This window comes from Branchiostoma lanceolatum, chromosome 5 (assembly GCF_035083965.1).
Source record: "Branchiostoma lanceolatum isolate klBraLanc5 chromosome 5, klBraLanc5.hap2, whole genome shotgun sequence".
NCBI classification, from domain to species: domain Eukaryota; kingdom Metazoa; phylum Chordata; class Leptocardii; order Amphioxiformes; family Branchiostomatidae; genus Branchiostoma; species Branchiostoma lanceolatum.
In genome coordinates this window covers 16,856,272-16,883,282 of record NC_089726.1, presented here as the reverse complement: position 1 = coordinate 16,883,282, position 27,011 = coordinate 16,856,272, and the positions used below count along the sequence as shown (strand labels likewise).

Sequence of the window (27,011 nt, the reverse complement as noted above, 5' to 3'; positions counted from 1 at the left end):
CACGTTGGTGACCTCGCTGCGTTCTAAATTGGATTTGTGTTACCCTTGACTTCATAATGGGAATATCATGCAAAACTTACAAGTACAAATGTATGACTAAAAAGACAACAAACACGTAAAGCTTGAAACGATTCGTTTTTATCGATTAAATTAGTTGAGCGCTCTGTCAAATGATCACTCGGTCGCAGCGAGGTCGCCAACGTGCCGCATGTCCAGTGAGAGGGGGGCTTAACTCTTGACGAGAAAGATTAGCAATATCTTAATTTCTGGCAATTTTACCAGTCGACTGCTGCTTAAAACACAGAAGTAAAAGTTATTTCTTCTTTTCTAAACACAGAAGTAAAAGTAATTTCTTATTTCACTATATCGTGATCTATCATATCTCTGATTGATAACGTGCTCCACATAGATAGACGTATCTTTGAACATAGTTTTCTCACAAATGTCTTGCTGTCTGTCGTGACTATTGAAAACTGGCTGAATAGTACCTTTTCTCCTTCCAGACAAAATATTATCAAGTTTTACAACCCGGAAACAAACCTGACGCTAACGAAGTCCAGTCTACAGATAGGGCGACGTTTGAAATATGAAATAAGTTTATCCAACAAGGTCACGATCACAAAGGGCATCTTGAAGTTGATCCCAGACAAATCACCTCTGAAGGACCGCCATTTCAACACTTGTGCAGTCGTAGGAAACTCTGGGATTGTGCTGAACAGTAACTGTGGTCAAGAAGTCGACTCCATGGATTTCGTCATACGGTGTCACGAAGGCTGATTTAGCGTCAAATGTAGGCAGTAGCGTAGAGCGCTGTCGGGACGCCCCATGCAGGTACCCAAAAAAAGTCCTGCGTGGAACACCGGCTGTTAAGATGCTAGTTTATACAAGGAAGTTGTTGACGTTTGTGGCAAGTGTGAGATAAGGTTAGTAAGCGCCGTATTATAAACCAATTTTCTTTGTTATGCTAGCTCGAGGTGGGCGTACGTCATAGAACCGCCCAATCTATAAACAAAACTTCGGGCAGTCCCCAGCGAGGTTAATAATACATAGCTTAGAAAAACTACAAATTGATATTCCGCAGCTACCTTGATACGAGTAACGTTTCCATAGACTGGTAGAGACATGTCTAATTCAGACGATCAGGTGATGTTAGTGTTGTTTATTCAATCTTTCTTCGTTTGTCTGTTTGTTTGTTTGTTGTCACCTAGCACGACGTACCAGCACACCTTACCCATGATGATGTCATGCTATCACCTGACCGAAACTATCGGGGATTCCCATGAGCACAGTTTGCAAACAAATTATATATTACCTGTACAACAAAGCACGCAGTTCTTTTCAGCTTCAGTAAAAGGTAAATGTAAAGCGGGCAGCACAGGCTCTATATCTTGCTTGTCGGGTCAGACGGGGCTCTCAAAACTTGCCGCAACTGAAAGGTAACTTCTTAAACTTTGCTCCTTGTGTGATCAATTGCGTACTACATTTTCAGTTTTCGTCTGCATAGCCTACGGTGTATGTTGCAATGCTATGTTGCCCACTTGGTGTTTATCTATTTATTCGTGTTCATCCTCCCAAGTTGCAATCGTAACTTTTTAGTGAAGCTCCTGGGGAGAGCTTAATAGTATATTTAACGTCCGTTTTATTGCATTTGCAAGGTACGAGCTGCATGTGCCGGATACCCAAACTTTGTCGGGCCGCTTCTGTTGGGTGTTTTCATACAAACCACAGGAGAACCACACCTTAGTTGTGCCACGTCACCTATCAGGTAAGCGTTCAAATACATTTGGAACGTGTTTACAATTACCTTTCAACTTATAACCAACGTTAACTTCTTGCTCTAACAAGTGCCGATGTCCGAGTGAAATATCAAGCCAGGCCCAGTCATGATATTAGTGTTGTACTAGCAGTAGCTGCTTGCTCCTTGGTTGATACTCACTGATAGTAACTTTTTCTCCTTTTTTTGGTCACAAAATAATTGATGACCGATCAGTTTACATATTTGGATTTTCGGTTTACTAGCCGTCGTATGATACTGCAAATACAAATCAAAGTAATCTGTGGTACATTTTGACATTACGATAAGTTCAAATTACACACGGTTAACGCTAGGATAACATTTTGATCCAACAGAACAAACAAAGCAAACAGTCAACAATGGCTAAACCCATGTCGCTGGTGTGGCTGATTGCTATTGGCCTACTGACTGTGACTTACGTCATGGGAAAGTCCCCAGCATTTGAACAGACAGCTGATGACGACACAGGGAAGGGCTCACTCGAGGGAAGGGAGAGGGAATGGAAGGGAGAAGATGATGTCGGGAAGGGGGCTTTGAAGGAAACCTCTGGCTCTGGAATGGCGGAACTTCAAGATTGGAAGGACAAAGTCGACGTAATAAGGAAGGTGGTAGACATTATTGCTGACGGTCATGAGTTATATTCTCGCATGTCTGCTCACTATGAAAAGGTTCAAAAGGGAGAGATATCACAGGAGGAGTTTGAGCGTGATATGGCCAGGAGGCTGTGCTTGGTGGTCGGTAAAGCCGCGGGCAAGAATGTGGGGCATTTAATGATTCCTTGGGTGGGGAAAGCGATAGGAAGCTATGTCGGAGAAGAGTTGGGAAAAGTATGTGGGTTCTGGTTAACAGGGGAGGCAGCCGACGGCGTAGCGATGGGCTTGATACCTCAAGAGGGGGGGTGATTTCGGAAATACTTTGAGGCATTTTGGGCAGTTCCTTGGCGATTTGGGGTGGGCCCTCGACGTTGTTATCAACTTTTGTCCCCGACTATCGGCTACCTACAAAAGGTGGAATAACGGTGAGATATCACTGAAGGAGTTTCAGTGGGAAGTTGGGAAAGATGTGGTTAGGGTTGGGAGTCCGATGGCAGGCACGGTCGTGGGCGCCACCCTCGGCGCATGGTACCTCGGACCCGCCCTCGGGCAGCTGGCGATTCCCATTCCTGGGTTGGGGGCGGCGGTGGGAGCTTATGTTGGCAATTCTTTGGGAGGAATGGTCGGAACTTTTTTGACAGGATAAAACTCAGACGTTGCTTTCGCCATTTGTCATCGAGCTAACGCAAAAAAAGATAATTGGTCTGGCCAACATTACAAATATAACAGTTTGTAGCAGAAACGTACTAGTCGGTACTTCCTATGCTGTACTATAATATAAACGTTATAGACAGTTAATTTTGTTTTGGAGGGTAGTTTTAGAGTAAAATGTCTCCACAAATAGAACACTAATTAAATATATGTACAGCCAACCTGTACACCTCCACCTAAGGACCACTTGGCCAATGTGACCACTTTTTGATGGTCCCTCAGATAATATTTCCCATAGACACAGGCATTAAGAATCCTGTCTATATACACCAGAATTAATGGGTCACATGAGTAGTCTTCTTGGGTAGTTTTGACAGTACACCTTGTAAAAAATACTCTGCATATCCATTGTTGCAACAGTTTATACACAGATAAACCCTTACAAGATGGTACTGTAAATGCAGAAATATTTGCGGGGATTTAATTTCCCGGGAGGGAGAAAATGGAGTGTTCATGGTGATTTTGAGTTCCCATTTGAGACAATAGTAGCGCTACAGTCACACAATGGATTGACTGGTCACGGTAAAGAGTTCACCGCAGAAACGAAGAACATAAACCACCGCTAATATTTCTGCATTTACAGTATTCCTCACCTGTCAATTATCAAATGCCTCCATCCTGTACAATTTGAGAGATAATCAGAATAATTGATGTATCATACACAGACATACTTGTGCCTTCAAAACATGTTTTAATGTTGTACTTGATCTGAGAAACAATAGCAGAATTAAGAATATGTTTAATCTTTTACAGACAAGTTTGTCTTTCACTGCCTGACAAAATGAAACGAGAATGATAAATGGAGTACCATAATTATAAAATGCTGTTGTACATTTTTTTGTCCCAACTTGTAAAATGAAAACATCAGACGAGTGCACGAAATGTCATTGTGATACTAGTAATCAATTTTTAGAAATAGAAATTATTGCTAAAAAGGTTGTTACATATCATGTAAATCATACAGTAATGCTATTTAAACTTTGGAGTCGGTCGGCACTGTAATATATGTAATTGCTACAGGAACAACCCTCACTGTCATAAACATATAGTTCTCGTCAACACTGCCTATGACAAGCAGTTCTTGATGAAAAGATTACAAGACAATGTCTGAATTGTAAGGGTTTGAAGACCCCATATGTAGCACTGCTTAAGATTTTCAAAACTCTGTACAGACTCTTTTCCCTCTAAATGTGAAATTCTGGATGATTCTTTTCATTCATACATGATCATTAACAATGATTGACATTGTTGTCTATATAGGACATAAAAAGTGCAGATCTATGTACACAGCATTTTGCAGAAGGTTATATCATAATGTGATGGACCGTAATAGCAGTTTCAACATGAAGTCTTCTGTCTCAATAAATACTGCTAACTCTCTTAAGATCCATCCGGCTACAATCAATAGTAGACAAAAACTTTATGAGTAAAATACGACTAGAATGGCACCAATGTCCATGGCTAAAAGTGGATGGCTTCCAGGTCGTATTCAAGACTACAGACAGAATTGCACGCTTCTAGGTTTGACTGGAGGAATCCTTTTGAGTTTGAGGCCTATTGTTCAGCCAGTGTGTAGTACCATTACTTTCAGCTTGTCTCAGAACGATATAATTACATTGTACTTCTGTACCACCAGATTCTATTTGCAACTTCCAATCTGAAGATTTTTTCCTCTCACACCCTGAAGCTATATCTACTGGAATCACTAGTAAAAACTTGTTCCATTCACACTTACTCACTCACTCACTTAACCATTCATACACGCTCCAAGTTTGGAGTGTCATAAAAATTCTCCCCACTGTGCTTCAAGCCTTCAATCAAGTCCTAAACTTGATCCAATCAAATACTGCTGACCAACTGAGACCATCCTTCCTAAATTTCTCAGACGAACATGATATTACTTCGGGTATTCAATTTCAAGCTTCAGCTGGCTTCAATGATGATAAAAAAAGTTGACTGGTATTTTTAGGAAATCTACATATCTCAAAGAGATGCTCAAATGGAACTGTTCTTAGGTCAGCAATGTCTGAAGAACCACTGTATGTCATCAATGTATATAAGAGTCTGCAGTGGTGGTGGGGTTTTGTACAAGAGTAAGTTGAGAAGGGGAGCTCTGACTGCAACATCATCATCACGTCAGCTCTGCATACTCTGTCACACCGTGATTGGGAGCTCCGAGCTTCAGCAAGCCCACTGTGCGATCTTTGGAAGCTGTGACTAGATCTGGGGAGATGCGTCAAGGAAACACACAATGTCCGAAAATAATTTCATCAGGTTGGAAGACAATAGGATATTAGAGTTTTCTGTCAGCAGGTGAGAAATTACTGGGTGTGTAAAAAGAAAACTCCAATATCCAAAAATACAATGTGTTTGCAGTAATAAGCAAGTTCACAGTTCCAATGGCACATGTGAAGAGGTCAAAGTTTATGGCCCCTGGTCATTCTATGTCTACATGTCAGGGGCCTTAAACTTTGACCTTAGACCACAATGTATAACACTATACATGTGCACTTGAAACTGTGAACTAGCTCATACCTGAAGATTTGGAAGAAATTATGCATGATTCAATACACTTATAAACGTGTATATTAATAGGATAAGCAGTATGGAAAATTTATAAAATACAAGTGCTAGTAGTAAACCATACTGGCCTGTGACATCACACAACATAAAACACACTCCACTGACTGAAAAAATATTTAACCCAAAACTTAGAAAAGGTGTAGATTTTGACCCTCAAAACACATGATCATACACAACATGATAATAATAATGATAACATTTTTTTTTTCTAAATCACACATGTGCCACAGATGAGCAGTGTAAAAAAGGATACATTCATCATATGCTGATATGTCCATGTCTTCTATATCACTCTTGTGCCTGAAGACCTCTCCTAGATACTCATGATGGTCCGGATACCTGCGATACCTCCGCACCATCCCATTGTCACATACAGAATACAACATACTGCCATTGGATGTATACCTGAGTGGGATGTGGAAGGAAGGAGTGAAAGCAGGCAAAGACTAAATCATTTTTTAAGTCTTGGTGTCAAGAACATTGCAAAGAACATCATAAAGTGAAATGGCTTGTCTCAAATCCAAATAGACCAATCTTACAGCTCTGCCAACCTCTGTCAAAATGTAGAAATGCAAAATAAAAACCTAGAAATGCAAATATTTCATGGACATGCAACTCGGATACTTTATTTCCTCCATTAGCTATCATACAATGAGTAAGCTAATCTACCTGGAGTACAAAAACAACATACAACTGACAAACTACATAAAAGTTGTTACAACTATTTACATACTACATTGAGATTGACTAGCTCTAGATGCAGCTACCACGAGAAGTCTCTAGGATGCACTGAAAATGTTCCTTAAGAAAGGAGAAACCCTCTCATGGGTCAAACTGCTAATTGCCATGCTCTCATTGGTTGAACAGCTAATTGTGATGGACAGTCAGGATCGGTCTATTGACAACTGCAGAAGGTAGAGAAACTTTTTCCCACCCACCTGATTTTCCAGACGGGAGCTTCACCATGCTCCTGCAGCAACTCCTGAATGCCCACCTCTGGGACATAGGCAGAGATGGAGTCTCCTCCCAGCATTATCAGGCCTGGAGGGGAAAATCATAATTCATATCATCACCAGGTGGCAAGGTGGTCTTGTGGTTAGGATAGCTGACTTAGAATCTAAAGGTTCTGGGTTTGAATCCCAAGCAGGTCCCACTGCCAGTACACTTCTATCTATTACCTCACTAAACTCTTGAGTTCCCAGCCCCTGTTACGTAGAGACATCCTCTCGGATGGAAAATAAAGCCAGAGGTCACATATTTGAGGACAGCCACACCTTGAGCACCTTAAAGATACCACCACACTTATCGAAAAGAGTAGGGGTCTAACCCTGTGTGAGTGGATCACACCTTACAGTCCAGTCTTATGCAGCTTGTACCTACTGCACAGAACTGGTGTGTTATGCCTAAAGGCAGTTTGCCGGTGATGCAAAACAAACCAACAGATGGGTATTCAAAGAGGATGACACACTCTAAAAGCCAACATCACCCATGTACCTACTCTACAGAACTGGTGTGTTACGCCTAATGGCAGAGTACCAGTTATGCAAAACAACAACAAAAACAGAAGTTTAAGGGGAAAACGTACTGTAGAAGCCATCGTCCGCCATTGACCCGTATATCTCAGGCGTGGGTGCAGCACTGTGCAGGCAGGACCCACAGTCAACAGTCTGCAGGGTTTTACCATCTAACGTCGTCACCTGGAACACATACATGTGTACATTAGTAAGCTGAACTTTTCAGAAAATGTCTCTAACTTAAGCATTCACAACATTTATTGGCTTTAGTTCTTTGAAAGAATAATTTTGAAATTAAATGAATGATCTTGAAAATCATGTCTGTAGGGTGTCTGTAAATAGTATCAAAATTCTTCTCTCTTTTACTGGTTTATAAACGGTCCACATCTTTTTAATATGTAATGAAATTTCACAAACGTGGTTGATTTTGTATTCATAAAGATGTGGTCTCTTAGAAAATAACACTTACTTCTAGAATTGACTACCCCTTTAATTTCCAATGCTAATCAATACATCAATAAAGATTAGAAATCATTTGAAACAAGAATTGGATTGTTGAGTACAATTGATGTGGTTGCGTAGCTTCCTTACTTTAGCAGTGCCGTCCACTGACACAGACAGGAAGGCAGACTGCCCCTTGCACCAAGGCCAGCTGTCATGGAGGAAGGTCAAGTCCCGGATTATGTTGCCATGGAGCTGAGGAAACAACAACAGCCAGGTTACCATGGTAACACTGAAGGAAACTACAAGATAAAATATAGGAGCTCTTAAATGATCGAGTACATCATCAAGACAATAAGTTCAAAGCTCTTTGTATTTCAGGTATCTCACTGGACCATGCCAAATTGCGCCAACTTTGGAAATTTGTGACAATTCGTGACAATGTATGAAGCCCAGATGACCAGGTTACTGGAAATCCCAGTGTTGCCACTTAATTGAAATCATTATTAAACAAAACATTTGCAGTGATAAGAGGATGTTCACTTATGAAACTTGGTACAACAAACTTAAGGTAAGATGGAATAAAATATAGATGTACGTTGCACACACTTTGGTCATTTTCTGAATCACAAATTTAAATACTTTTTCCCACAAATTGGCATAGCCCCTTTTTGTGCCCATTTGTGAATGTCTGGCACAGTTTGGTGCAAACAGGCACGGTCCAGCGAGAGACTCGCTTTATTGGTATGGTTTAGTCTCAATAGCAAAAGGAAAGCGATCTTACATCGTTGATGAAGTCCAGTGGGAGTGGCATTCTCAGGTCAAACACTGTCACACCCTGAAAGGGATGCAAGGGTAAAACAGTTAGAAAACACTACCATTGAGCAGCAGCTGTATAATTCAGCATTTTAATCCAATGACAAAGGTCCTATCATAAGGCCAGGTAGACTCTTATAGACCTTTCTCACGCGGCGGACATAATAGAATGAAAACGAGGCCCTTGTGGCAAACATTAGACCGATCCTAACTGTCAATCACAATTAGCAGTTTAGCCAATGATTACCTGATGATTAGAGAATCGACCAATGAGGAAGTGGCTGCATGACCGTCAAATATTTGCATTTCAATGTTTTTATTTTGCATTTCTACGTTTTGACAAAGGAGGGCAGGGACTATGGGATCGGTCAACGAAGCTCTTAATTGCTGCATCTTTTTTGTGCATTACATTAGTTATAATATTGATACTCGGGTATCATATTTTAAAATGAAATGTGATTTAGGAGGAAAACTAAATCTGTACATTATTTTTGCTTCTTTGCCTCATTGGCCTCTTCTTCATTCTATCACGTCCGCTGCATGAGAAAGGTGTATACAAGAAACAGAACCTACCTTGCCATTTACTGTACAGCACAGAGCTATGCTGGGATTGGTGGGGTCTGCAGCCAAACCTGTACGATCACGACCATTAAAAGCACCTGTAGAAGAAGTCGAAAAAACAGGATAAAACGTCTGAATTATCATTCATCATTATTGGGTGGGTAACTTGAACTTGGCCTCATTTTACCAACATTTTACTCACCTGTTGAGCTTGGACAGTAAAAATAGCTTGTTTTTCTGAAAACAATCTGACAAATACCTTGTCTATCATTGAATGTTTGGGTGGGTGTTTTACATAACATGAAAATGTCCCTTTATGTTAGACTTTAGTTTTATTCCTTGCTTCTCATGCTCAACGTACAATCAACATTTTTTTTCTTCCCTGGTACTAGTAACTGTCTCTTGGGATATTGATAGCTCAGCCTCTTCCTCATCTTCCTGATAGATTTTTTTCAAAGATCGCCATACTACATTCTTAACAAGTGGTACTGGGAATGTTCACTTTTGCTTAGTAGAGTTTCAGTGTTGTAAAAGTCACCTTCGCGGCGTAACAGAGCGTGATCTGACAGACAGAACAAACTTACAGCTGTCGTACGAGCCGAGCTGCTCGCCGCTCTCCACGTCAATGATAGCCAGCCTCCTCGCCGTCGTGGTCGCCAGGATCTGCGAGGAAAAGGTCAAATCATCAATCAACTGTGAGTCTATCGGTCACATTGGCAGGTAGAGGTCGAGTGGTATGAATGAATGGTCTATTCACGAAAAACCTGGAAGCCTTGCAGCTGAAATAGAATTTTACTTGCAGCAAGTTTAAAATTACACATACATAAAAATACAAGTTCACAGGAAACATTAAATACCAGTATTTTGTAATAGTAGCGGACCATAAGCATGTGGCTGTATTGAAGATAGTACGTACACGTTTCTTTTATTGTAATCAAAGAGGTTGAATGGAACCTCCTTATTGTAACAAGCTGTTACAGTACAAGGTTAAGACACAGGCAAACATTGCTGTTATTGTGGGAGGCCATAGACTTGAAAATTCTCTTCGAAACTTGAAAATTCTCCTTGAAAAGCACAGAAATGCACTAAAGGAATGTTCATAAGGAAATATCAACCCAGAAACTATGCTTCCTCTTTTGCTTAGATGCCACAACGTCTAAATTGTTTTTAGAACGCAATACAATATCATCAGAATTACATATCCAGCTGCAGCACAAATGAAAATTATGCGGTTGTATATATATGCCTTGGAGCCAGTGGTGAATAATTTACTGATGAAATATGGAGATTTTTAGAAGTAATGATTACACTTGAGAAATGGCAACACATGTTTGTACATACAAATGAACAACAATTATCCCTGGGCCATGTATGACATATCATGGCACAGATGGAACATGGCTGGTAGTACTTGATGAGTAGGAGAACAACATTAACAACTACAACTACACACAACTACACAAAATTATTATTCCTTTTTTTTATTAGATGAATTGTCAAAACCAAGCTAGTTTGCATCTATACATGTGTTTGCTTTTTATTAAGAAAACCCAAAACACATACAGGTACACCAAGTTAGGCATGATGAATTGCTAATTTTTCCTGTATCATAGTATAACAACCATTAACATTAATCCACAGGGTTTCATAGATCTTTGAAAAACAGTGGGTTTGAGAGATGTCTAGTGCAGCACCCTCAGTTTAGATATACAAGAGTGCATTATACTGGTGGACGTTGGGTTGGAGATCTGTTTGGACGTATCTTCTCAGGGTGGCTGAATTATGTACCCTGGTGTAACTATATTAGTAGATATCACCATTTCATCACAGTATGTTACTTACCCTGCAGCCATCACTGGTAAACCTGACAGCGTTGATGTTCCTGGCAAGACTCAAAGTTGTGATCTGGAAATAAGTAAAAATATGTACGTAATAATCAAAACTTTAGGGGGTCTGCATGCTATTTTCCACATAATTTGTAGATGGACCATTCAAAGCAACCGTATAACGTATGGTACCATCAGTGCACTCTACATACACTTTGGTAAAACGCAATTGGTTCCTGACTTTAGCATTACTAGTATGTGAAAGTAAATGAGGTTACAGTATTTGGTCTGAATTCAGTTCACAGAAGTATCATTTGAAAAACCATGACGACAAACATTGATGTAATCAGCCCTATTAGTACCACTTGCTTTAACCATAATTATGTTAATATGTAACCATGAAACAAACAGCAGCGGATACTATCTAGGGCAACAACCTTGGTAAACATAAAAGGGCACATATGGTTTCATTCATGAATTTAACCATTGGGATGAGAAAACATGCACCTTTTATGACCTCATATCCAATAAACAAACAGTATTTCTGGTCCTGTTTTGCTTTCTATTTCAAGCACTATGTTTTTCATTCCATAAAAGATTTGGCAGTCAAAGCATTTCAATCTGCTCAATTTTGAAATGTGGCTTTGAATTCATAAATGTACCCCAACTTATGAAAACACAGACACGTTCACATTATTACGTGGTCTGGAAAATCAATTTTGCAATGAAAAAATTACCAATTCAGATTTGATTCCAAATTGCCAAAATCTAGCCATACCAAATTACAGTGGTTTACAGCATATAAATGATTATTTGAAACATTCTTTTATATAGAAAACAATCTACTCTAATGGCAGATTGCTAGCTTGCCCAGGTAGCCATACATTAATGGAGGCACCAGCTGGCCAGGGACCTTCTATGCCCTACAGGTCAAAATGTCCTGCCCTTTCTCCTTGGTAAATATTGTAGTTTCATACAAACAGAAATGGGGGAATATTTTGACCAACAGAGAAATACATGGTAAACACAGATGGTTTCTCTGTTGGAACAGTCTGGAGTGAACTTCGGTGAGATACTGAATGATCAACAGCCAATTAGTGTACTGCAGCAGATGTTTGACCTTCAAAAGCCATTAGTTCAGTCTCCAAGGTCAGACACCCTATGATTTCTACACCAGGTTGACATGCTCCTCACGACTTCCATGTAATAAGATGTTAGAATATGTCATATCAAGAATATGCAACTGACAGTGTGGCTAACTGGGATACTGTGTAATAATGGTGTTACTTCTGCACATATACTGTAAATGCATCTAAGTTTGCATGGTTTTTATTTCGCGCTAAGGTGAAAATGGAGTGTTTGCGGTGGTTTTAACTTTGCGGCAGCGCTATAGTCAAAAACTGCTACATTATTGGAAAAAAATGTTTGCGGTGGTTTTAAGTTCGTGGTGAAACGGTCGCCGCAAAAAACACGAACATAAAACCGCCGCGAACATTTCTGCATTTACAGTACTTAACAACTCTGAGCCACCAAATATTGGACAGGTTGCTCAACGAATTTCAAAAATAAAGAACAAATTTCATGTGCATCACATTCTAATTATGAAATCATGGGTCACACAAATGTGATTTTGGTTGCTTGACAGTTTGTCAGCCAACGCTGTCAAGTGAGAAGGGGGCGTACCCAGTTGTGGTTGACAGTGACTTGACAATTGACACACACTTCAAATGCCTATCGGAGTTATCATTGCACTACAGCCCTGACTTCAGTACTGGTTGTAGACCTACGAAACAAAACAAACAACCTACATGTATTGTAGGTATCACCTATGACAGAAGCCAAGACCAGTTCTATCACTTAAAAATAGGCCAAAAATGTTATCTGGGTCAGCTTTCGGTATGAATTCAGATATGGGTCATAGGAGAAGTCATGGCCAAAGCCTGTTTATCTACATTTTGGTCACATCTAAACTAGACCTGGAAGGGCTCAAAATACTAGGTGCATGTGCACTTTTGTGCACCCAATGTTGGAGATGTGCCTAATTTTTGACTGTGAGTGAACCAGTGCACTTAGATATTTCTGTAGGCTATAGGGTAAAAGCATTATAAATTGTACACTAGTATACTGAATATTCTTGAAATTGAAGTACATGTATCAGAAAAAGCAATATGACCTTTGTTGTCTTTCTTGATTAAAATGTTAAGTTAGCTCTATAGAAATACACAATTATGTTCTTAAGAAAGGAAGTAAGGTTTGTATTTACATTCTACTGACATTCTACTCTATTTTATGTTCACTGTTGTGCACCCAAAATCCTTTCTGCGCACCTAGATTCTTAGGTTAGGTGCACCAGTGCACCTATCCCCAAAAATGAATTTCGAGCCCTGCCTGGATTCTTACGAATCATATGAAGCCAGTTTCTCCCACCCAGTCAAAACAAGATCCAAGAATAGGCAGATTGTGACTTTTGTGTTGATGACTGACAGCCTTACATTGTATGTATGGAGCAGGTCCCCCTTCTGTGCGGAGTACAGGTTGACTTTCCCATCGTAGGCACCAGAGCAGAACAGGTACCGATCCTGCAGGAAGTAACAACAAAAATCTGATGAGTAAAATTACAGACGTTAATGAAGGTTAGACATCCAGGTAGTAAGATATGCCCAAAATAGTTACTCAAGCAACTGGATAAAATTTGACTGTTTCAAAATTTCATCCAGTTGCTTGAGTGACTATTTCTGGCGTAATATTTTAAACAATCATTTGTTTGTTGGTTCAGACCCTTGTAGTGCCTAGTGGCACATAGGACAGCAAGTTTCCTTGCTGTTTCAGTAGCAGGGTATATTTGTACAGGGAGGGGTTGCTAGCTCTTCCCCTTTATAACGCGCCCGAGGCACCTCCTCGAACACGAGACCCCATTTTACATCCCTTCTAAAGGATGGTATATCCACCTTCCAAAGAATACATAGGTTTTATTTCTCTTTGACATAGCTGTCTTCTGAGTCAGAGCGCCATTTGGTAATGACTGATTAATGTTTACTATTACTGTTAATTATTGTTGGCCCAATTTCACCTACCCCTAAATAATAAGAGTCGTAGAGACACAAGAAAACACACAACACACTGTTCTTTGTGGCAGAAATATGGGGGCAAGGCACAAGGTCTTCAATGCTACCAATTTCCATCTCTCTTTGGTCTGCTTATCTTGTGAGCTCATATAAAATGTAAATGTCATGTCATGATATATTCTAGGTGGTTTCATGTGCTGTCTTGGATTGCATTATTATGGTTTCAACTGCGAACATGCCAAGACACAGCAGAGGACTGAAATCAAGTCCCTGCAAGCATTGAACAATTTGCAATTGGCAAAATTTATAACTACTACATTCTTGTTCTGACTTATTTTGAAATCTGTTTATTTTTGCAGGGACTTAATTTTGCCATAGAAGGGGAAAGGAGGTTTTGGTAGTGTTTTCACATGTTGGCAATGTTATGAATTCTTGGTGGAGAGTTCAAAGAAAAAAACATGAAAATAAAACGACCATGAAAATTTCAGCATTTACAGTACATGACGTTGTGTTTTTTTTGTTTGTATTGCAAACCGATATATCAGAAGGTCAAGACCAGATCAGAGCCATTTCTATGTGTCATATTTTAAAGATTTCAGGTCCATGGATTTGTCCCCACTTAACATCAATGGAAAAAGAGTACAGTGATATGCTATATGATGAATTGTACAAATATATAATTTAATCTAACTCAGATAAAGTACTTGATGACAAATTTGCCTTCAACAGTTGGGTATCGATAATCCAGGTCAATAAGCTGATATGTCATAAATTTTTGACATCCACATGTATTTTTGCTCCTGACAAGTGTCAAAAACAATGAGTCACGTTGTGCGATGTTGACTCATGATTCAAAACATATATCATAATGTTAACTGTTATTCCCACCATCACATTTAAAGAGTTAAGAAGTACTGTATATCAGTAACTGTGATATCTTTCTTGTGGGGAAGATTGTCTTAGAAATGGGTCATTGGGGCATTAGTGCACCACCACTCTGGGTATACATTTACAATTATGCGCAGGGCAGTCCTAAAAACAGAGTACTGTTAATCTGGAAATGTTTGTGGTGGTTCTATTTTTGCGGTGAGCTCTCTGCTGCGAATTCACAACACTGAAAACATTAATTTGCGATGTATTTTATACTACTGTACTACAGAAGCCTTCCAACCATTAACTATGAAAACCTCATTTCCCCTTCTAGCTCAACTGTGAAATTAAGTCCCTACAACAATAAATGAATTTACAGTACATGTATCTTGGTGACATTGCCTGGCAACTTGACAGAATTTGTTTACTTCGTTTTCCAAAATGTATAGGAGTTAAAGAGTAATAGGTCTCAAATAGGCCGCTAATGTTATCCCCCGCACCAGGCAATTTAGAACACATTAACCAGTCCACATCTGTATAGATCATGCAGCATTCAAAAAATGAATTGTAATGAGTCAGTTAGTGTCTTCAGATTCTGTGTCGTTGTCGCAGCACTGTAGTAAAGAAGCCGATACGCCACCGGTCAACTAGATATAGAATGGATTACATATGATTTATCATATGTATATTAAAGTACTAGTAAATGTTGACCTACTTAGGAACATATCCAGGTATTGATTCTGAATTCTGATGAGCTATTAAACAATTATGTAGGATTTAAGGATTTTCCGAAATGCGTCAACGTTACCTTTATCATCATTTTCGATGTTGATTTATAATTTAGATTTTAAGCGCTGGTGACAGTCCTAATATTGACGTTAACACGTGTAACATTAACTATGCAATGTAACAATACCACATCAACGTTGGTCGTATTGGTTATGATAATTGTGAAAAGATGGCATCCCATGGTATAACAGGCTGCAACTGCGAGAGATTTTAGATGATTGCCCAAATAATAAGAGTAACTGATACAGAGGGATGATAATATGATCAAATGATTCATTACCAATGATAACATTATGATCAAATGATTCATTGCAATCATCATCACAATGACTATTATGTGATTTTTAAATCCAAGGTGTTGGTAACATTGTATACAAACATGGGTCGACAATCACCTGTGCAAGCGTGTCCTTCGGGTTCATTTGCATAATGTCTACTCACCCTGGGACAGAAGGCTACACCTCGGACACTGCCTTGGTGATGCCGCAGAAACTGCACCTTGCCCTCCCGCTCCATCCAGCCCGCCTCCGCTGAGAAATGCCTGCAAGCTCCTGATGACCCGCTCCCATCCACTGGACTGGAAGTCGCGGGTTCGACTCCCCCCCAACAAAACAAAAGATCAATGGATTGCACACCCTTGCCGGGAGATCGTCCGAGCACTTATGCCCTATTCACCCATCCTTTGGCGGACACAAGCGCACAATCGGAGCGATTCGTCGATGCCAGTAGGTAGATAAGTAGCTCGCCTCCCTCTCTTACATTCTGTAGAGGCCAGAATTGGTTAAACTGACAGCTATGTCGCAGAGAACAACAGCCATTCCTGGTGAAACATCTTCTGCTCTCAGTCACTCACCCTGTGTATCCATCTGTTTCGCCTCGTTCCCGTGTATATTACACCGGGGCCCCAGACGGATGTCCGCATAGAAAATTTAGCTGCCTGTTATAATAATTCTAATAATCTTACTTTTACGGCAACTTATAATACACAGATGATTATACTCTACATATGAACAAGATAATGTATTTTATCAATAGCACCTGAAGGTGTATCAGAGGATATTAGTATGATTTTCTACTATTTTTGTACTGAATTGAAGGCATAGAACGGTAGCCAGCTATGATGACACTTCCGGGTTTCTCGGGGTGGTGCTAGGATTTTGGAGTCACGACGACTCTTGTCACATCCTGCACTGTTCGTCCTCGTCTAATCCCGTGGGATTCCGCGTTTTTACGAACTCGCAAATCGTCTATAGCTGTTATAAGGTAACTCGGGTGTTGAGATCGTCCTGTTTTAATCTGTAAGATTCAAGACTACAGAGTTGTTGGACCAAGGAGTGGTGAAGATGGCGAAGACAAAAAGTCAACAGTGCTACCAGGTTTCCCGGTTACAGTTGATTGGATGGCAAGCTGTGGTCTGCTGTGTTGTACTGATGTCCTGTGGTCTCTCTCCAGGTAAGACACATGTTTTTTTTAATCAAATCAGTCATTGTGTCGCAATAGAATCAATGCTGCTCTACGTAGCTGTGGTCCAATGTTATCTAAATGTGTCATATGAGTGTTGTAAGTAGTTACTTCTTGGAACAGTTTGTAAACTGATCGACCGTGTACCTGCCATGTAATTTGATCTCAGAGGACGAAAGATGGGTGTAATTAAGTCTCCTAGAACTGAAAATACCAGTTCTAGCAAATAATTATATGTAAACTTATGTAGGTGCGTCTCACCTATTCTGTACTATGCATGACAAAGCAAAGCGACTGACATTCCTTCGCATCCTCCCTACACAAAGGATAATTATCTACGTTTGGAAATGTCAGACTTCCGGTGTGCACCAGTTAATCGATTTTATCACCAAAAGTCACAAGAGGCGGCACCATACTTTTGTACTGTAAAAGAAATCATGGCATCTTGATGTTCGGACAGTCATAGATGGAAATGCTACCTGTGCCCTTTAGGAAGTGTTTCTCTTCACTATCATCAATAGTCCATAAAAATCTTTTGTTACCCCAAGACCATAGAGGTAAATCAGTCTCATAGTTGATTTTATCCCTGAATTTGACAAATCATGGGCCATGTATTAAAGGAAACTGGTTTGTCTGGTTTAGCAGGAGTTATTCTGGTCGAAAACAGATCCATCTTTACAAAACAAGAATGCATATAATCTAACCACCAGACTCCAGAGGAGTGTTTCTTTGTGTTGTAACTACTCAAAAGGGCATTAGTCATGTTTTAGTGAAGTCATGTGTATCGCAGGAACACTGTAAACAAACAGGTAACCAGTGAGTCTGAATGGAAAAAGTGTCTTTGTCAATAATCCCACAGAGGTGTATTTTTGGAATGAGCCTGGGCAGAATTATTATTGTTTGGTAAGGGTACCTGAGCTACAGGTAGATGCAGGGGATCTAACTCTAAGTAAGTAAGCTTTCCCTGATGATATGTTATATAAGATAAGGCATACAATGACATCCTTCCAAGCAAGTCTGGAAAGAGCTTGTGTTAGCGACTTTAGTGGGTAAACCTTAATCTTCAAGCAGATCTATCGGTGGCAAGGCAGTATCAAAAAGGGCAAACCAGTGTCAAAAGCTTGCCCTTTGTGATTCTGCCTTGCCACTGATAGATCTGCTTGGAGATTAAGGTAAACCTTACTTCCTTGTTAATGCTCCATTTTAAGTGGTGTCAGACCATTACAGTAAATCTTGAAACTTTCACAGTGGTTTGATTTTTGTGACCTCCCCACTGTGAATTCATGACAGTGATGACACTGCAAACTTTAAGATGTCTTTGTTGTATGACTAGTGTTTTACATAATTGTTTCAACTGCAAATTCAAAACACCGAAAAAACTACCATGAGATAAAACCATAACGAAAGTAAATGAATTTACGATGCTAAAGCTATTAGAAGGCTGGACTCCAGGCTAGTGCCAAGCAGCATAAATTTCTACATAACGTTACAAAATGCACTCCTAATGTTCTTCAGTAAGTTATGCTGGTAACGGTTACCTGTAAAAGTGTCAACATAACAAGTATCTCTCTCACCTCTATCCTAGGAGTTGGAGCAGCCTGCACTGCACAGAAAGACTTTGTTCCTGTGCCGGAGGGTCAGTATGACAGGAACTACTCCAGCATCACCACCCCTGGGGCACGACCCCTGGGGTACGACAGCGGTATCATCTACTACCTGGGGTCCAACCAACCTAACCCCTGTATCAAGGTCATAGGGACCGAGGGGTCAGGGAGGAGGGTGGAAGTCATGGTAAACCCAACATGTCTATATTGTTATACTTCAGTGTTCTCGCCAGGCCTTTTCAGCATAGGGGCCCCCTATGCTGTGATTTGGACCCCCTATGCTGTGGTCTGGACCCCTATGCTGTGTTTCAACCAGCATAGGGGTGTTTCTTTCTGGAAAGAACCTTGTGATCCTTCATAAATCTTATAAAAAGTTCATATTTGGCTTAAGAATGAGGCTGTAACAGAGGAAAAACTTTACTTCACAAAATTTATCTCTCAAAATGCAGGAAATAGTGTCTCATTGGGTTATGAATTCAAAAATTTTCCGGGGGAACAAGCCGGACACCCTACTCTGTGGTAATTTCTTTGTAGCTTGCGCCGCGTAAAGTTGGCCTTCTGTACCTGACCCCTATGCTGTGAAAAAATTCTGGCGAGAACACTGTACTTAATGTCATTGTTGTTATTGTCATCATCTATTATATTATATTGCTAGAGGTAGTCTTCACATGGGTGCTAACATCTAGTCTGTTCCAGGATTCTCTGGGTTCTAGTCCATCCTTAAGGGTCCTAAGGAGGGTGACCTGATGGAGTATTAGAAATGAAGTTGTTCGCACAGTTGCAGCTAGAACTCACAATCCTCCATTCAAGGCGGTTGTTAACATGACTTGGTTTGTTGCTTTGTAGATAGCCTGAATTCAATCAAGCTCCAGACCTGCAATGGCTTGCCGCCCTGTAACCGCATAGCCACCCGCGGGGAGGGGACAGAAGCCCCCAGACAGCTGGAGTTTGCGTTATACAGACTACTTTGTAGACAGGACTGCTAAAAAAGTTATCACTATTTTTTAATCATTTTTCAGTTGTTTTTGTTGGACTTCACATATCATATACATTTGTATCCTAAGAAATAAGTGATGCAATTCTGAAAATGCAGTCCTTTGTAAGCAGTGGGGATGACTACAAAAGGTTGTGAATATGCTTTCGTCGTATTCTGGGAAAGAAGTGATCATTAGAATTTCTTGTCCCTTTGAAACTGCAGTTATTTGTGGCAAAATGTTGAGATTATTTTCACATCTCAGCTTGTAATGTTATACCTGGATACCAGAGCGGGGTAAACAGGTAAGATAAAGTGTTTATTTCCGCTATAGTTTTATGACTGCAATAAAAGGGTGACATTAGTGTTTAAAAGCGTTTAAGATATAAAAAATATACGGCCTTTGGTCCAGCCTTCAGTTCAAATATCCGTATGACCGCCCTTCGGTGTAACACACCAGCTGCTGCTTATGTGGCATAACACACCACCTTCAAATAGAAAGTCACTAAAAGATAGTGAATAAAGGCAGCTTGGGAGAACGGGTATTAGCTTCAGATTCAACTCTACATTTCCCTGGCAGTTTAATACACCCCTATGAGTATGACCCGCACCACTATGAGTATGATGTTCTGACGCGCCTACCTCCCAACACCCCTATGTTAGGGTTAGGGGACTGTTAATCTCCAAGCAGATCTATCGGTGGCAAAGACCGTATCCAACTGGCAAAAGGGGTTTTAATCGCCATCGGTAGCGATTTAAACTCCTTTTGCCAGTTGGATACGGTCTTTGCCACCGATAGATCTGCTTGGAGATTAGGGGACTGTCAGAACACAGGGGTGTCAGAACATAGGGGTGTACTAGTAACTGCTGGGGAATATTGTAAATGCATTTAAGTTCGCGATAGGGAGAAAATGGAGTGTTCGCGGTGGTTTTAAGTTCGCGGTGGTTTTAAGTTCGCGATTGAAACATTAGTAGCGTTTTGCAGTGGTTTTAAGTTTGCACTGACAGTTCACAGCAAAAACCGCAAACATAAAACCACCGCGAACATTTCTGCATGTACAGTAGTAGAGTTGAATCTGCAGCTAATACTGACAAGTAAGTGGTGTTATGTATATGTATATACATGTAGTGTGTTATGTTATGTTATGTACAGACTAGCTCCTTGATTGGGACATGATGTGTACCTTGCTGTTTGAGTTGTGCCTAAAGTAGCAAACTGTGTTTACATTCCTTGTTGATTGATAAACAATTGCCGGGTCAGACAATCTAAAGAAAACAGTTCTAGTTTTAGCAAATTCCCATTTTCTCCTTGTTGGAAAATTAAATTATATCAAAAGAGTTGATTGAAATGTCTCTGTTTTAAACAGAACTTTTAATACATGAACTACCAGAACATTTGAATAAAAACAGACTTCCAAGAGCGTCTCATCAAATTTGAAAAAAAGGTAATATCTACATAATCTAGGTCTCCCAGTTGTCTTTTCAAAAATCTTATTCAGTGTGTGGTATTAACAGTTGTATCTTTGGCTTTTAGGTTCAAACTGTGCCAGCAACCCTGGACATTTGGTGAGTGTAAAACTTGTTTACTTATTTACATCTCTGTTTATGAATACATCAGGCGTGGAGAAGCTCTTACAAAGTTTGGGAGTACGTAGTTGGGGTCTCATCTGCATACTGTAATTCTTGTTTCTTTCACTGTGAAAAAAAACTGTTGTTATTATTTATAATTCCTTCACACATCCGTTCTGTAAATCACTTGACGCCACCGTGAAGTTCAGTGTAAAGGTCCATTTTCCTTACACCGTGAAATTTTGCTACCATGAAGATAAAGTGAATTACAGTAATCAGCATCAGTTGCATCTGTATGAGCTCATTGGGCGGCTTAGCAAGTGTCAGACAGGATTGGTGTGCAGTGACAGCAGCGTACTAGACTGATCTTGACTGTCCATCACAATTATCAGTTCAACCAATGATAGCATGGCAATTAACAGTTTGACCAATGAGAAAGTGGCTGTCAAATGTTTGCATTTTTATGTTTTCGCTTTGCATTTCTACGTTTTGATGGAGGTGGGTGGCGCTATGGGATTGGTTAAAAGGATGATGGAGATTTGGGTTTTAAAATCTGGTGGTTGGGTCAATATTGGATCCCCTGATTGCTAAACTTTAAACCAATGCCTGCTATACAATGTAATTGTACAATCCCTGCTAACTTGCTTTGAGAATTTGTTTCTATGGATTCACTTGTGGTTAAGGGTACTTTTTCAAAATTGTATGGCTTACAAGATCTTACAATATGACTTCAGCTTGTACAAGTGATTAGGTTGGGAGCAACGTTAACAGTTAAACTGAACAATTTGTGTTCTATTGCTTCCAGTGTGAGGGACAGTACCCAGACAGAGATCGACAACTGTGTAAGTGTCTTTGTCAATTTCTTTCAACTCATCTAATAATCAGACATTGCATACATGCATATGAACAGTTAACTGGGTATAAGAGGAGGTCAGCAATACATAAACTATTATCTACCATATAGTGGAAGAACTAAATTATACCATGTAGAGGTCTCCACTTTTATTGTGACAATTAAGTTGTTTTACAACAATGAAAAAGTAAGAGTATAGGATTTCGTTATCTTCATATTTTTCAGGCCAGTCAATATTGGTACCCTTGAACATCGTGTATTGTTTGAAGATGTTGTAGCACTGTGTAGAACTGTTATAGGAGACCGTGTAGAAGTGTAGGAGGAGACCGGGAAAGGTCCCAGATGTAGTAGAACCCAGAGACGAGAGATTCAAGATGTAGCTAGGTTCACGTTGAGCCCTCACGTTGTGTGGGACCGTTCCGTCCCGTAGCTAGAGTAACAGCCGTAGATCATGTACAGTCTAGAGTACGAGGCCAAGTCCATTGTCACAATGTTGGAGGTTGTTTTATCTGTTAAACAGGGCAGTGGGACAATCAACCTGTGTCAGGAAGCCAGTGGAAACTCTGTCAACTTTGAGTTCTACTGCAAGACTGGGTGTGAAGCAGGTGACATCAACTTCTGGTACAGGTTCACTGTCAGTCCTGAAGGCGGTAAGAAGTCTCTTCTGCTGTCTACTTTAAGAGCGTAGAAGTGTTGTGTTCACAGCTATTTTAATGATTCTTAGGTTACTACTACATTGTTGGGATTTTGGGTACTTATATGAAGGAAGAAAGTAGTATCAGTTAGCATATAGACATTTTCATATGTTTAGGCCAAGCCAATTTAATTTGTTACTTTTCGAATAGCCTGTCCTGTTTTTCCCATTTTGAGAAAAAAAAATTGGGTCAGTATTCCCATTCACAAATTTTAACTCCCAATTTTACTATTTGTTCAGTTGTATAACTCAATAGCCACCAAAATAGATTATAAAGGCCTGCACATACCTAAAAAGTGTGGTCATATTGATCATGTTATTATTTTTCATTTATTAAAACTATTTCTCAATATCAATCCATATATTACATGGCAAAGGGTAATTTTGTTACTGAAATTATAGTACTAGATCAAAGAAAGAGGTGTATTGCATAAAATGAGCTATACAAAGCTGAAATTTGAAAAATCCTCTTATTCTTTATGTTATGTAAACCCTTATCTTCACCCCAGACTACTGTATTTGCAAAAAAACTATTTTTATTTTTTTTCACCCTGTCGGTCCAATTTTTTTCTGAAAAAATCTGAGAAGCCAGAAATTAAATTGGTGTGGCCTTATGTAGTGAACAAAAATATTCTTCCCCCCAAATTATTCATAACCCTCGTTAACTTTTCAAGAACGAACTTTGGGAATTTGGATCATCTTTTAAAATTCTTTTAGTTGTGTTTTAAATCAAGACCAATTATGGTTTGACCTCAGAACTATGACTGTGAACTTTATCACGAGAGGGTATGGGTAAATCCAGATATGGCTTCTTTTGTCTGGAGTCAAACTTGTTAGCTTTGGTCTGCTCCCAACACTCTGCCAACAAAACAATTAAGTACCACCAAGGAGGTTTTATATAACCTCCTTGGTACCACTGTGTAATTATGTTTAGCTATGTTTCTAACTTGCACCAGTAAAGAACAAAACAACCTTTCACATAACAAAATCAATGAAAAATTAGAAAGGGTATACTTGAATAATTTTGTTGTCAACTGAATTGATGGTGGCTAAATGTTTGCCAATTGAATACACTGAATCTAAACATTACTGTCATTTTTTTCCCCACAGAGGACCCAGAAGAGTGGTGCTTCGATAGAACAGGTACAGACTTCCCCAACACCTTGGGAAATGTCATTCCTCCTAACCATGTCAACAACCCTGTCACCAGACCACCCCCCACAAGTGGACTCACCCGCCTCTTACCTGCATGGAGAAGCCTCTTCCTCATGCTGGTCATCGCCTTTCTGTTCTCCCAATGAGGGAAGACAACTCTGGATAGTCTGGTAGCTGCGACGTGTTGCTTACTTGTGGTGTGATTTTACAAGCCATGTAAACTAGTGTTTACCACCTGTACGAGGGGTGAACAATAAGTCCTTGGCCTCACCCAGAAATAATGTGCACAACTCAAATATCGGGGAATCTTTTTAAAGTATAAAGGCTTTTATGAATGTCTACCAAAATTCAAATCACTTGTGATCATTACTTTGCAGGCGACACCCAGTAACGTTAAGTGGGTAGAAAGATAAAGACATGGACAATTGAGCTGTGACCTGAGGTCTGCGGGCCACCTTGCTCTGCTGAAAGTCAGATACCCACTTCTTTTTGTTGAAATGAGAAGGGAATTTTTATCAAACATTTTGATAATGTCTTCGAAGATTCTATGCCGATTCATGGCATGAGGAACTCAATCCACACAGCTCTGATCACAGTTCAATTTTGTTTTTCCCACCAATTACCTACTGATTTTTAAATGGACGTCAACTGGAAAGTAATGACCACAATAATTTGAAATTAGGTGGATACTACTAAAAGACATCATAAAGTTATGCCACGAAATGTGAGTTGTGTACCTTATGTCTGGGTGAGGACGAGGACTTATTGATTCCCCTCGTAGACAAATTACTATTCTCAGTGGGATTTTAAAGAAATGGTCAGAGCACTGCTGAAATTAATTGTTCATAAATGAAACTAGAATTGTCTTCATTAGTGAACAGTTTTGTGAGTGCCAGTAAAAGATAATAATATACTTCAATAATATACTTGTAACTTTTATATTAAAGATGAGTTCAGTCCAATAGAAGTCAGCAGGTGAATGTTAATAGTAAAGCAGTTATGAGAAGTTGTAATTTTTACTGTCTTAGTTCAAGAACTGTTACCATTTTAAGTTTCAGGGGTGCCTAGGCACTTAAAGACTCTTGGCAAATTCATTAAGGCACAAGACATTAAGATAAAGACATGCAATTCCCATTGCGTAAATGTACGTTTTTTCTTGCCATTTAAGATAGGGATTGGACAACAGTATTTCTTACGCATGGAGAAGGGGTATTGTAACATACATGTACTTAATGTTTTGTGAGGTTCGTTCAAATTTGTCAAGATTCATGTTAATACCTGAGCCCCTTTAAGTTTAATTTTTCATATCAGACAGAAGTTAAAAAGCTAATTTATGTAAACTATGTATGTATGTGTAGCAACCATATATCCCATCACTTTTTTTTTTCAATTAAATGAGCTACTCACTGGTGCCGTGGTTTACATTTTACTGTTGAGGAAAATCTTTTGTGCCTTTACAGAAATTCTAATGTCTAATAAATGCTGGCATGTGTATGTAAAGCCTTGGTAACTTAAGTGTAGGTATGCTCATTAAATATACTGAGGCAGCACTATTTTCTAAGCCCGGCAACATTTGGAGTAGACCGAGGCTTTTCAACGCATGTCAGTGTACTACATTATCATTTCTCATGGGCTGCATCAACTGTCGATTGAATCTCAACGTATTCTATTTAAACAAATGTTTATAATGGCCACAATATAGAGCAAGATATATTTATGAGAGAATCTACTGGTGCGAGTTGGCCTCATACTGTAAGTCATAACAAAATTGGCAGTTGTGTATGGTATTGGAACATTCAATGTTTATTACACTTTATTAGAACCATATTCATCCAATTGTGAATTCTAGTGATTAAACAATAATTCTTCTCAATGAACTAAAAGGAAATTAATGTAACCATGTTGCCTTATTGTGGCCTATCAATTTGTATAGAGATAATTGAGAGATGTTGTCATGTAAATATATACTTACAGAATGAAGCTGTGTGTACCAGTTTATCTGCTACCTATGTAGCTTGGTGTGGCATATGTACGTGTTTTTGATAGTCATCGTTGATTAGGAAAAGTAGACTATTTAGTAGAATTGACAATCAGTCTGGAACATTTATAAACACACTGATATGTTTCAAAAGTTAGTTGTCGGGTGCCATTCTCCGTCACCCAAACCACAATTTTGCAACACTGCATTTCAATTATGAACAATTTACTTTAGATTTTGTACTTATTCTATCTTGTGTGGTATAGAGTCCATTCCAAGTCACCGCGAGGGTTGTTATTGTCATAATTTAGAACTATTTTCAAGTTATTGTTATTATTTGTGTAAGAGATTTGATACTTTTGAAATATTTTGAATGTGATTTAAACTTTATAAATATTTCTTAAGTTTTCTACAACTTAAGAAATATTCATGATGTAGAATATGATATTTACAATGGTTTCTAAATAATGGTAACAGCATTCTACCATTATTTACAATTATTTACAATTTCTTACCATTTTCTACCATTATTTGCAACATCTCTATAAATAGGTCAGAGGGCTGGGAAGAAAGTAATTCACACATCCTTACGAAGTTTAGGGAAGAATGCTTTCCACAAAGGACCCAACAGTGTCCTGCAGTGAAGTCTAAAGATGTACAAAGGCAGACAAAAGGGCCAGATTAGCACCTACTTTTATGGGGGAAATCACCATTCTACCATTGTTAACCATTTTCTACCATTTTCTGTTAATATTTCTAAAAGTTAAATAATCACATAGATGATTAGAAATTATTACAAATAAAGAGGTTTTGTGCAGTTACTTTCAAAATATTTCTAAATTATCTAATCAAATTAAAATAAATTCATATTTTTGTATTTGATCTTTTAGAAAAATTTAGAACTATTGTCAGTCAGATATTCTTTTATAAGAAATTTTTCAAAATGATTACAAATATCATTATAAAACCCTCGCGGTGACTCGGAATGGACTCTAATGCTTAGTGATGTATGTCATGTTTAAATCATTTCAAAATATAGTTCGTAAGTACATATGGTGTGTTCCTTGTCATGATTCTGTGTTCACTTTCTTTCCAATGCTTGCCGTTAACAGTTCAACCATACACTCCAATGTTGCATCAGGTAACTTGTGGAATTTGAC

At 39.2% G+C, this 27,011-nt stretch overlaps 2 protein-coding genes and 1 long non-coding RNA gene across 3 annotated transcripts; 2 read left to right on the top strand and 1 right to left on the bottom strand.

Moving 5' to 3' along the window:
* The first annotated feature begins 1,375 nt into the window (after positions 1–1,375).
* On the top strand, positions 1,376–3,981 carry LOC136435474 (uncharacterized). Its single transcript, XR_010755852.1, has 3 exons — positions 1,376–1,436; positions 1,656–1,765; positions 2,131–3,981. It is a non-coding gene; the product is annotated as an uncharacterized lncRNA (long non-coding RNA).
* Positions 3,771–16,467, bottom strand: LOC136435472 (uncharacterized). Its single transcript, XM_066429016.1, has 11 exons — positions 16,006–16,467; positions 13,333–13,419; positions 10,857–10,919; positions 9,599–9,677; positions 9,027–9,112; positions 8,422–8,475; positions 7,788–7,892; positions 7,268–7,379; positions 6,621–6,723; positions 5,936–6,087; positions 3,771–5,322 (listed from the first exon to the last, which is right to left on the bottom strand). Exons 1-11 carry the CDS (start codon positions 16,078–16,080, stop codon positions 5,231–5,233), a joined length of 1,008 nt encoding a protein of 335 aa, XP_066285113.1. The 5' UTR covers positions 16,081–16,467; the 3' UTR covers positions 3,771–5,230.
* A 161-nt stretch (positions 16,468–16,628) lies between these two features.
* Positions 16,629–25,504, top strand: LOC136435473 (uncharacterized). The gene is made up of 6 exons (XM_066429018.1): positions 16,629–17,016; positions 18,611–18,816; positions 21,137–21,168; positions 21,977–22,013; positions 22,545–22,674; positions 23,829–25,504. The coding sequence occupies exons 1-6, from the start codon at positions 16,908–16,910 to the stop codon at positions 24,017–24,019; spliced, it is 705 nt and encodes a 234-aa protein (XP_066285115.1). The 5' UTR covers positions 16,629–16,907; the 3' UTR covers positions 24,020–25,504.
* The last annotated feature ends 1,507 nt before the right edge of the window (positions 25,505–27,011 follow it).